This window comes from Pterocles gutturalis, unplaced genomic scaffold (assembly GCF_000699245.1).
Source record: "Pterocles gutturalis isolate BGI_N339 unplaced genomic scaffold, ASM69924v1 scaffold37918, whole genome shotgun sequence".
NCBI classification, from domain to species: Eukaryota; Metazoa; Chordata; class Aves; order Pterocliformes; family Pteroclidae; genus Pterocles; species Pterocles gutturalis.
In genome coordinates this window covers 78,096-90,514 of record NW_010119465.1, presented here as the reverse complement: position 1 = coordinate 90,514, position 12,419 = coordinate 78,096, and the positions used below count along the sequence as shown (strand labels likewise).

At 37.4% G+C, this 12,419-nt stretch overlaps 1 protein-coding gene across 1 annotated transcript in view; it reads left to right on the top strand.

The window, feature by feature from the left end:
• Positions 1-978: 978 nt before the first annotated feature.
• The window catches only part of PTPN21 (protein tyrosine phosphatase, non-receptor type 21), a 36,380-nt gene continuing 24,939 nt past the window's right edge, over positions 979-12,419 (top strand). Inside the window, 3 exon segments of the mRNA XM_010076578.1 lie at positions 979-1,158; positions 12,287-12,416; position 12,419. The exon segment at position 12,419 is cut by the window's right edge and continues 30 nt beyond it. Of these exon segments, the coding sequence (XP_010074880.1) occupies positions 979-1,158; positions 12,287-12,416; position 12,419 (311 nt within the window).

The window sequence follows — 12,419 nt, the reverse complement described above, 5'->3', positions numbered from 1 at the left end:
GGGGAGGTGTTTGCGAAAGGTGGGGAAATGGATGGCTGCCTTTGGACTGGGAAATAAGTAGGTTTTTCAAGGAAAAAGAATTGGTAGATAAATGGTTCTTAACAATTCGCGTGCTTTCTTGGTGAGGCGAAGTGTAACCTGAACCGTGGTACGGCAGTTTAGCATAAGAAATAATGGTACAGCTAGCTGCAATTCAGGGAAAATTAGAGGAATTGGATTTTAATTGTCTGGTAGGAAATGGCTGAGGTGTGAGCTTTAATGCCTCTCTTCCTGCCTTTTTTTTTTTTTTTTTTTTTTTTTTTTTTTTTTTTTTTTTTTTTTTTTTTTTCCCCTTAATCGTTTATGGGGCTTGGTTTTGTGTTTAATCCAGCAGATAGCGGCTGAGGCTGCCCACCGCTCTGAAAAACAAGCCAGATTGCTGGTTTTGCTCTTAAAATGGCAACTTGGACTTCGTAGAGGTATTTCGTTTAAGTGCTGATTCAGTTTAGAAATACTTATTTTAAGATATTGCAGCCACATTTGATAAAGACTCATTATTCACTTGCAGGTTTATAAAAAAAAAAAAAAAATCAACTTGCCAAAGACTGATGTCTGTGGAAAAACCAGAAACTCTGGTGCCTGTTTCATTATTTGAATGCATAACAGCTTTGCATTTTGGAGAAGTAGACTGATTATTTAGATTTAGAAAAAATATACATGTTGTTTTTCCCATGTTAGCATTCCCCTTTCAGTCAACGTTTCATAATTCTTGTATTTATTCTCTTTCTCTTCTGCTCCTTGCTAGGATTCCAGTGGATGCCCCTTCTGCTTGTCTCTTGGTGGAAAACTTGCTTGTCTTTAATGGATACTGCTGCTGCTGGCTGATCTCTGGAGACTTTACAGCTCCTTACCTTTTGAGAGGAGATCGCTGCTTTTCCCCTCGCAAGGTCCTGGTGGTAGTAGTTTTTCATCGGTAACCATCTGTGTGGGAAGAAGAAGATGCCTCTACCTTTTGGGCTAAAACTGAAACGAACTCGACGTTACACTGTATCCAGCAAGAGTTGCTTGGTGGCTCGTATCCAGCTGCTCAACAATGAATTTGTGGAGTTCACGCTGTCGGTGGAAAGCACAGGCCAGGAAAGTCTGGAAGCAGTGGCTCAGAGGCTTGAATTGCGGGAGGTAAGCGAACTGTCGAGCGAAGGCATGATTTTTGGAGCTAGTTGCATTTATCAGAAAGTGGTAAATCCTTACCTTTTGGGGCAGTTTATTTACTGGAGCAGCTATCCTGTGTTCCCATTGCTTCTTCACATTCTGGTCTTGATGGGGCATCGAATTGGCCCAAAACAGTTGCAAAACTTAGGTTGCAGAGCTAGGGAATGCCTAAGGGAAGGACATGTGAGAAGCAGCAGTGAAGAGAAGCTTAGAGCGATAAACAAAGCGACTGGTTTTAAACCTGACAATGCCGAAAATGCTGTTTAAAGAAAACAAACCAGTAAAAAATTTTTCTGCCTAAGCAATACAGTTAAGAATTATGGCAAGACTTGAGACAACTTCTAGCTTAGTATATGAAAGGTGGTGTTACTTGTGTGTGTGTATTTCTTTCTGATGGATTAGTGCTGTGAAAAGAAACTAAAGCACAAAATGTGATAAGTGTACCAGTGACCAACTATTTGTATTGCTTATTCAAATACCACAAGCATGTTTGCAGACACTGTCTTGGAGCAAGCATATAGTCATTTAGTTTGAGTGCTGGCCTCATGAGGAAACATGGTTTGCACGAGTTGAATCTGTATATGTCTGCGTAACTTGTCTTTTTTTCTCAAAAATTCCGTACTTGATATTTTGAAGGATCCTTCTGCAACTGAAATTTGCTCTGCTGTAATGAGTGAATTACTTATGAAATGCTGAGCCGCAAAATGATTATAGAAAGTTATGTAGACCACCAATGTATGAACCAACATCATTGCTTTATAATTTTGTTGAACACAGGTGGATTTGGTTGCAGTAGTTGAATGCTGTTGCTCCTGTGTAAACTGACATTTCCCCCTAGAGTAGGAAAACTTGTAATAGAAGTTTGGTGTTCTAACACTGTTCTGAAAAAAATGCTTTTGCTCTATTATGCAGTCCATTGTAGTGGTGTTTTGAATATGAGATTCAAATACAGGATGAAAACTCTAGGCTTAGGTAACCAAAATAAGAGTAATTTTGAAAATAATTTTTGTCTAACAACTATGATTTGTTTGAAATGTTGTATTTTCATTGTCAAACAATGTCAACTGCTTATAACTTTGCTCAAATATTGAGAAAATAAATTTAGGACTCAATCCTGCAAACATTTATTACTGTACACAGCATGTATTACTGTAGGATTTCTCAGTAGGAAATGCTATGTACAGTCAGTTGTTTTCAGAAATTTTTTTTTTCTGTTTGGAGAATAATAAATGAAATAGTTGTGAAACTATTAATCTCTAAATGTTTGCTTTCTGTGGTTGTATTCAATCCCAATATGCATTCTTGTAGATATTCAAAATATTTTTTTAGTATACAGTTGTTTTGGAAAAATACAATTCTGTGCAACAGTATGACATTTTTTATGTTGCTCCTTCTAGCAAAGGGAGAATTTAACTACACTTAGAGTTTAGTTAGAACAGTTCAGGTATCATATGTTTAGAATTAACTTCTTGTGTGAATGGAGTTTGTCAATTTTATCTATCCACTTTCATATGCCATTACTAAATCAACAGAAGGTAAAGAATTTTAACTATATTTGGTTTGCAAAACGCGAAGGCTTTGTCTTCCTGAATGATGACTACTAGCTTTTATTCAAGTAGTCACAGAGCGTTGGAGATGCAGGTTTTTTTTCAGCTATTCTTCATTATCTTTCTTTGGAGCTACTCCTAAAATTTTTTTTTTTTTTTTTTTTTTTTTTTTTTTAAAGAAAGATGGCAATTCCCTCAATTAGGAGTCATATATCAGACTGAGGGAGTTGACAGTACACTATTGAACTCTGAGCAGATTCCTTCAGTCATGCATTCTTGCATGGATTATTTTGGCAGGAAAATGTGTTGCAATAAAAGGGAATGGAAAGTAGGGATATAAATTACTTTCCAGAGCTTGCATTCAAAAAATGTTGTTCTGCCTTTAAATAGTCAGACTTGCCAAGCAGATACCAGATCATTCCTGATTGCTTGCTTGGTAGGAAGTTTTTGGAAAGAAAAAGTTACTCAGCACTTTGCTTAAATCTGCAAAAACAACATTAGTTCTTGGTACTGTAAAATACTAAGTACTTTCTGTAAGATTTTGCATATTGTTAATGCACTGAACACCCTTAAAGCATGAATAGAAATTCAAAGTGTTAAACATGAAAGTATGACTGTTCATTTCAATATTGAGACTTAACACAGTTATGAAAACCAAAGGATAGGTTTTGGATTACTGTATATGGGGTACACAGTTATGACATGCAGTTCCCATGCACCTTCAAAACAGTTTATTGCAGGAGCTATGAGAGGAATCTTTACCTTTTTACACACTGAATGGTAAAATTTGTAAATGTCTCTTTCTCTCTGGTGTAGTCTGCAATTACTGAATTTGGGCAGTGAATCAAACAGATTGTTTTTAATGCTGTGCCGTCTTTTAAGATATCTGTTCTAACAGATCTTTATGTAAATGAATAGTCTTTAAATTATGCTTTGTGTTGCTGAACATTGGTTTGCTTTTTATTTAGTACTTCTCAATTTCCAAGTTGTGTACTAGCGTGGACACATAGTTTGGGTTTAGGAAATCTTAAGTGTGTTGACAATTTTATTTTTTTTACCGAATGGTAGACTTTACAGAAAAGTTAAATATATGCATTAAAGTAAGAAGAGTATCTTCTGGTATTCCCAGATTGTGACTCATCAGCAATGGTATGTAATCCAGCTCTCTCAAACTGAGGAACTGGGGAAAAAAGCCAAAGGGAACAGGCAACATAAGTTACTTACCCTTTGTAGCGCAGCCTGGCTTTTATCGTGTGAGAGAACTATAACCAAATTAATGCAAAAAGCTGTATTTGTTGCGGAAAACCATTCTGGATTTACAAGTTTTGAAAAACTACCGAGAGCCCTGATTGTTAACTAACTTAAAAAGTATCTGCAACACTGCTCATCTTGCATCTAGGGCATAAGTATACAAATTAAATACTTAGAAATATAGAAATTTTTAAAAAAATGTTAATACAGCTAGATACTGATAGGATGTTTGGCAGGAGATGTTACGACTGTTTTACCTCTCTTGCTGGATCTTCTTTTATTTCTGTTTTCTAATAACACTTCTAAACCAGAAAGAAGGGGCAAATTCTGCTACTGTGTACGAGCAGAGTCTGACTTCGCTGCAGATATGTGGTAGAGATTTGGGCCCAAGTACAAGAACTAATGGTAGGAAACTTCTGTGGAGAGTATGTGTTGTGCATATGCAATTTCCTGTGTTTGTTTTGGACGCAGATAGGAAAGACGGAGTCAAGGTTATCCGGATCCTGAATAACTTTGGAGTTCTGAAACAGTGCTTCAGAAATTCTTGAGCTATGCTGTGAAACTTTGCTCTGAATTCTAAAGTATCAGCACTTGTTTGGAGAAAACACATAAAAATTACTTTGATTCAGGGCGATGGTTTCTTAAATGTGTGTTTTGCAAATGTACAGAGTGTTTTAAAAATAAGACCGAGTGCAACCATAAATATTCTTACATGTATGTGTATCAGTAAACATATTGACTGGCTGATAAAAGTTGGGCCAAGTCATGACAGAGTGGTCGCTAACATAATTATGTTTATGCCTTATGTCCAAGTCTGTCAAAATTTTAGCTAATGCTTGGAGAAATAAAAGAAGCAGTGCTCATAGTTGAACTGCTATGGTTGCAGTCTCTGAGCCACATTTTCCTTAAAATTTGGTAAGGAGAGATTGTCACAGAGAAGTGTATATAAAAATGCAGACCTTTAATGTGTAATCTAATTAGTTTAAAAGATGCTACTTTATTGAAAAACAAACTTGACTCAGTCTAAAACATGTATTAATTGCAGGTGTGCTGTAATTGCAATTTGGGAGCCAAGATAAGTTGAAGGACAGATCACTCAACCAAGAATCAATTGTTGCCTCAGTGCAATTATTGTATTTCTTCCTTTTTCTGAAGGAAAACTATATATTCATGTATAGGATTTGCACTCAGTCTTATTACACTGAGCAGCACAAAATTAAGGTTTTTTTAATGAAAGCAATAGTAGCAATTAGGAAGCCTTACTCCTGATTTCTGTAGCTTTTCTAGAAAGTTAAGTCAGAATTCGAATATACCACTTAGTGGTATTTTTTCACTGTCACAATGTCTGTGAATTGCTGTATAGTTTTATACTAATTTTGACAGAAGAGGTTTTATTTACTTCTGAAGCAAAGACATTAGTTTATTGTTTAGTATTTTTAGACTACTATGAAATTTTGCTTTTCCCCATTGTAAAGCAATCACAATTTAAGCCTCTGATGAATGGGAACACGATGGTGCTTCATTCCGTGTCAGTGCTAAGGTGTAAGGTGCAAGTCAAAAGCAGATATGTGAGTCCATCTTTCTTGGAGCCCTGTACAGTGATGGGAAAAAGTAACACAATTTTTTTTTTTTTAAAGTATGTTTCTACATTTTTTGGTCATGTTGATTGATAACTGACCAATTTCTGCAAGAGGTTAAAGTATGTCTTGATGGGATATAAAGTCTTGTATGGACTATGGAGGTATTGCTCTTTAGCTGGTTATCTTTGTCTGAGGTACTGATGCGGAGAATCTGCCTTGCCTGTCAAAAGACTGTTTATTCCAAATATTTGAAGGGTGTAAAGCAAAGTGTATTGTCATTTGTGCAGTGTTTTAATCTGAATAAATTGGAATATGTCAGATTACCTTGCAAAGTATTGATTTTGTTTGCCTATTTCTTATCCGTGCTGTTTTGTTTTAAGCTATAGTCCTTATCGCTTTGTTTAAATAGCATTTGTGAAATCCATATTGGAGTAGTTAGGAGAAAGTAATTGGGGGGGAGTGGTGCTGGAAAAAAAGGTTTACGTTATGAAAGAACTAGGACTTAGAGACTGACTTCTGTCTGTATTTGTATAGCTACCCTGCTAAATGCTCCCTCCTGCCGATATAGCTGAAGATCTTGTCACTACTAGAACAACAAAAATAGTATGAGTAGAGGTACCCTAAAGTAAGTAGCTTCAAGATGGGGAAAAGGGAGGGATTTTTATGAGGCTGCGCAGTGGTCCTTCTTTTTCTGCAAGAGGAGTTGGTGGTGGTAGTGTGTGGAGGGGTGCAGCTTTCCATTCAGTGGTTGGTACGTGGCAAGACTCACAGGTGTCTCCACCACTCCAGGAAGCGTTGGATCTTGTACGCTGGCCAGTCCACGCTGTTCCAAATCCTTTCTCCACTAGAGAAGATTTGTGGAGGGGGCTGTCTGCTGTGATAAGAGTGGAGTTTCTGGAGAATTTTCAGGCCTCTTGTCTCCTCCTGTAGTTCTTAATTTTGGACGTAGGGTAAAGCTTTCGCCTGGTATCTGGCAGTCGTGCATAATACAAGATTATTGACCCAGTTCTCCTGCATGCAGTTTAAATAAACTGTGATATCCTGATGGCAGGAGCTGTTTTGTATCCAAGCATATAATAAAGCTAAGCGCAGTGGAGCCCTTGGGCTAACTGGGATTTTATAAGTCCGACTGCAGTGCTTGTCCTTCAATAATGAGAAAGTGTTTTTAGCATTCTGATCAGGAAAGTCTTATGGTTTGTTTTATTTGTAAGTACCAGTGTAAAAGAGGAAAAGCCTGAAAATAGATTTTGATTGCATTCTTCTGTAAGCCCTGTTATTGTTTTCTGTTTTTTAATTTCTTGCCTCACACTTGCCTGGTGATTCCTCAGGTCACTGCACCCTTGAGGCAGTAGCAGATTGCATCAATTAGAAGCACTGTATTAACAATTGGAAAACAATTCTCATTTCCAGTTTATTTGTAACCTGTGAGATATTCTGTAAGATTTATAATACAAGATATTAAAATTATCTGGGAAATATATAATTACATACATAAGTTCGAAGTAAACTTTGAACACTGTTGTGCCTCAGGGGAATGTGTGGTAAAGTCTATTTGTCCTCGCTGCTTCCATCCACAAAAAGTGGTTAGGTTTTTTTCCTTTAGTCTGAGGGTTTATAGAGGATTTTTTCTCTTTTTTCCTTTTTTTTTTTTTTTTTTTTTTTTTCCTCCCTTAAAGATGGCAGTAATAGTGTTCTCTCGAAGTCCTAGGGAACATAACTTTTTCTCTATATTATATTGCCAGAAAATTGAAGGTATGGTCCAGTTTGGGGATCATAGTAAGTGCTGGTAAGCTCAAGTGAGAAGATTACACACATTTGATATGTGGTATACATTGTATTTCTTTTCTAGATAGTGTAAACTGTGACCAAAATAGACCCTGAGATTCTATATTAAAACATTTTTTATACTGCTAATTAGAATAACTGATACATACAAATGATGTTTAGATTAGAGCCAAAGTGGAATTTTATTAGGGATGAGGCTGATCCATATTAAGGAAAACAAAATGAAATGCAGCAGTTAGTTGTAGCTAACTAGTACCAGGCAGTTAGTACAGGGAAGAAGGACTGTCTCACTGATTCCATTTCAAATTACAGAACAGATGAGGAACAGCAAAGTATGCTCAATATATATGGAAACTGATGAGAATTTTAAGATCTAAAGTTCAGTTTTTAATGGGTTTGTAAAAGAAAACACTTAAAAATGTTATTTAATTTACATCCAAGAATTTCTCAGTAAGCGGTTTCTCTTTGTCAGCACCAGTTCTATAGTGACATAGAATGAGAGACTAGTTTGAGCTGGAAGGGACTCGGAGGTTGCATGGTCCCACGCTCTGCTCGGGAAGGCCAGCTTGGATCAGGTGGCTCAGGGATTGGCTGGGTGAGTTGAGTGCCTCCAGGGATGGAGATTTGACACCTTTTTGGGCTAACTGTTCCAGTATTTGGCTAGTTTTGTGACTTTTTTTTTTTTTCCTGATCTCACTGGAATTTTCCACATTGCAGCTTATGCCCACTGCTTCTCATACTTGCAGTGAGCACTTCCGAGAAGCGTCTGGCCCTGTCTTCTCTGTACCCTGCTCTTAGGCAGTTGAAATCCACAGTAAGATTTTACTTTAGTCTCTTCTTAAGGCTGATCAGCCCCACTTCTCTGACTCTCATCATACATCAGGCCAAAAGATATAATGTAGCCACCTACAATAATGTAGTTTTGTGGCACTCATACCCGACAAAGCTCCTCTGCTTAGCTTAGGAAGTCTGGTTGAGTTCACAGATGTAGTCGCTCCACTCTGATCAACTTGTGAACTGTAATACTGTGTTGGGCTTTTGCTACTTTTGTGTTCTTGATAACTCTTGAACGTTTATGCAGAAATGCTTACTATTCCTGTGTGTAGTGAGAGAAAACAGCTAGGTAGAAAGTAGCCTTGCAGAAGGTGTATGTTCTTTTTATTTCTATTTGATTTTCTTCAAAGGGGTTGGGTCGTGAATAAGTTAACCTCAAAATAGTGTTAATCTTAACGGCTTAACATATTTTAAGAATTATGTCATGACATTCTTTTTAGAATTGTGTGTTGTTCTGAGCTGCTAATAATAAAATGTTTTAGCAATGAATAAAAATGGGTTCTATTTTAATCAGTGCGAATATTCCAGGGTGCATAAGCTCCTCTGAAAACTCACAGGATCAAATTCTGCCCTTGAAGTCAAGTGAGAGGTTTGCATACAGTTCAGAAGATAGGCTTTGGTCCATAGTGTTTTGCTTGGCTTTCTTTTTATTTTTGATATTCCAGATTGGGGGAGCTGGTAAAGGAAAATACCATGACAGAAAAATCTTGTTTAAAGATATGCTGGCTTCCAGAGAATATTTTAAAACGCAGAAACATTTTTCTTTGTCTGTTGGGCCATTAAGTACTCGGTTCTGTGCATAGGCAAGAAAAAGTGGTTGGTGTTTTAAGGAAACAGACCAGGACAAGTGATCATCATGCCTTAAAAACAGGCTATACATTCAGTTTAGACTTCAGCATGTAGAACCAGGAGTATCTTACATCAGAGTTGGAAACAGTGGTGGTGTTAACAGAAGCTTGTGCTCTTTCTCTCCTTACCTTTCTGTTATGCATGTGTACTTCTTTGAGGCATAAATACACCAAGGCTGCAGATGAAAGTTATTAAAACAGTTGCTTAGAAATTTTTGCATACATTTTTTGTTGGTTTCCACAAGTGTCTGTGTGGTATCTTTTATAGAAGTCTTTCGACTTTGTTGGTGTGCTTCTGTGGTTGTGTAGCTGTTACCCTTATGTTTCGGTCTCTGCCCTGGCCTCTGCTCTCACCCAGAATGCTGTGGTTTGATGTTTCAGATTGCACTCAGCCCGGCAGTGATGCTGTTGACCTGCTGGGCAGGTGAGCTGGGCCAGCACAATAGGCTTGCTTTATTAAGCTCTTCCTAGCAATTGAGATCAAGTAGCTCATGGCATATACTTCAGCTTCAAAAACCATTGTTTCTATTTTTTGGTCCTCTATGTTTACTTACTGTCTTGCAATATATATACATTACCCTTTTAACAATGGGAAGTTACAGGATGTCAGCATCACGGTGTGACTTTGGCTCCTGTGACTGTGTGTGTTGTGTTAACAGTCTTATAATGAAAGAGAAATGCACCTTATTATGGGCATTCCTTTCCTCTCTAGGTCTGTAGGAAGGATTGAGGAGTAGTCATTTGGTACATTTTATTCCTTTCAGTGTGTGATGTTGCAGTGAACATTGTACTTCTTTCTTAATGGAGTTTGTTGTTCCTACTGTTATAATTCTTAACGTCTTATGGAATCTTAAGATACTGTCTTCTCAGTATCCTTGTGGGGTGGCGGAGATTAGCACACCCTGTATCTTATGGTTGGGGGATTGAAGCACAGAAATAAAAGCAAATGTTTTCTAAGGTAGCAGCAGACTTTGTGCACCTGGACTGAGAAATTTAGAAAACAGTGTTGTTTATAGTATCGGTAATCGGAACCATAATCCTTTTGTCCTCTTGAAACTGGAAGTATTTATGACTTCCTGAATTTGACTCTGGGTTTTCAGAATTCAGAAGTGAAGAGCACATGGTGTCCACCTGTAAAAAATTTGGTTTGTGAGATTTGCTTTACAAGAGAACTCTTTCTGATGTGTGAATACACTGTTTCTCTGTGGTGATTTTTTTAACTTTCCCAACCATGAAACTTTTGCATATATCAGCATTCTGCCTTTTCTCCAGATATCTTCCACTGTTTTTTCCTCTATGGACAGTTATCATTCAATTTAATTTTTGTATTACAGCTTGCCTTTTTATCAAATAGGACCAGAGTTGTCTTAGAGTTTGCAGAAGGGATCTCAATTACAGTTAAATGGGCAGACTTCATACTAACATTTTTTTAATCTTCTGAATACTGATTTTGCAATTACATGGAAACAATAATTTTAATTTAGAGGATTTTTTTTAACATTGGGAAAAAAACCCACCCCAACCCACCAGCAACCACTTAAAACTGTGTTGATGCTGATTTAGAAATGGGCAGAGAAGTACATTTTGCCGGTATGCAACATGAGAGGAACATTATGTCTTTGAATTGGCTCCCATTTCCCAGTTTTGCTGATTTCCCAGAGAAAATACTTTTATAGAACAGATGGTATTATTAATTTATGCTACACCTTAACTTTGGTTCCCAAAATTACTTAATGATCTGTGCTGCTGCGGAGCATTGACTTCACTGCTGTCCTTGAAGTTTGGGATGTACCTACTCATGCCATGGCTACTTGCATAGTCAGCCTGTCAGAGCTGTAAGGGATAGCCGAAATCCCATGATGGTAGACTCTTAATCTTGTTCAGACTATTTTCAGATGTGTACATAGGCAAGTTTTCACAGGAGAGTACTAAAGTGGCCTTTCTATACTACCAGCTGTTGCTCCCCAATGAGTTTCAAGTCTGTGCTCCAAAGCATCAAAATGCTAGCGCTTCTGAGAAAACAACAGTAAATATTTTGTTTGCTAGATAGACAATTTTTCCAAGTCTAATTCACAGAAATTATTGGTGTAAAAAAAAAAAAAAAAAAAAAAAAAAGATGAGCAGTTCTTTGTTTTATAAAACTTCATCCTTAATGGCTTTATTTTGTATAAGTGAAAACCATCTGAAAATATATAAAGACAAGTGTTACATTAAAGGTGTTGGTATTTCTACCAGTTGCATATAATAATGTGTATGTAGAAAGGACTTGGAGAATTTCCATATAAATGCCTACAGATGTAATTGGTAACTGATAGCATTCCCTTATCTCCTCCCTCAATTAAAAAACTTGTAATTATGATTTCTAGTTTCGCTATGATAATGACATGAATATTTTCCAGTCCCTGTCTGTTTGCTGATCCAGAACTGAATGGAATTGCTGCAGGAGCAGATTTTAATCAGTTTAAAGACAGCAGAGAAATCTGAATTTGAATGAGTGACTCTGCAGTGTGGAGTGATGTTCTGGTTCAAACTCTTCGAACTCTTCCTCAGAGGAGATCTAATCAAAGTTAGATTGTGTTGCTCGAGATGTTGTCCAGTGGGATTTTGACATTCCAGGGGTGGACATCACTCCCCCTGCCTCTTGGGCAGTCTGTTCCAGTGCATACTGTATTTTGTGTTTTGGCTAGGTCAGGAGCTGCCTGCTCAGGCAAGGCAGCTTGCCACCATACCTAGCCATTTTCTTGCTCGTGGGATGAGCCATACACGTGTTTTAATGACCTTGTCTTTGATTGACCAGCTGTCCTGTGCTCTTTTGTCCTTCAGCATCCCATGGGAGCCTGCCTGCCGCTTCCCCAGAGAAGCCATACTTTCCTTTCCTGCTGTCCAGTGTAATTTTTTACTTGCCTTCCTCACTTCCCTTAGTTTTCCTGTTACACAGAAATGCTTTCTACTAGCATCCATGAGTTGCCACAACAGGCCCAGGGACTGTTTGCAAATAAAGAGTAGGTTTGGTAATGTTTTAGGTGAGGGGCCTTATGTATGTGGATTGCTTATCTGGAATTAATGCCTGCTTTTTTATTAATGCCTGCCTGATATTAAATGTGTCTCCAGTTCTCTCAGTTTTCAATAATCCATAGCCTTGGTCAATGTTTTAAAACCTTTATTTCTCAGTAGCAAGACTTGCATACAATATATTTTATCTAATATCACAATATTAATTTTTTCAATCATTGAAATGCCTCTTTTTCAGATTACATATTTCAGTCTGTGGTATTATAATAAGCAGAATCAGCGCAGATGGGTAGATTTGGACAAGCCACTGAAAAAGCAGCTGGACAAATATGCCTTGGAGCCAACTGTGTATTTTGGAGTAGTGTTCTATG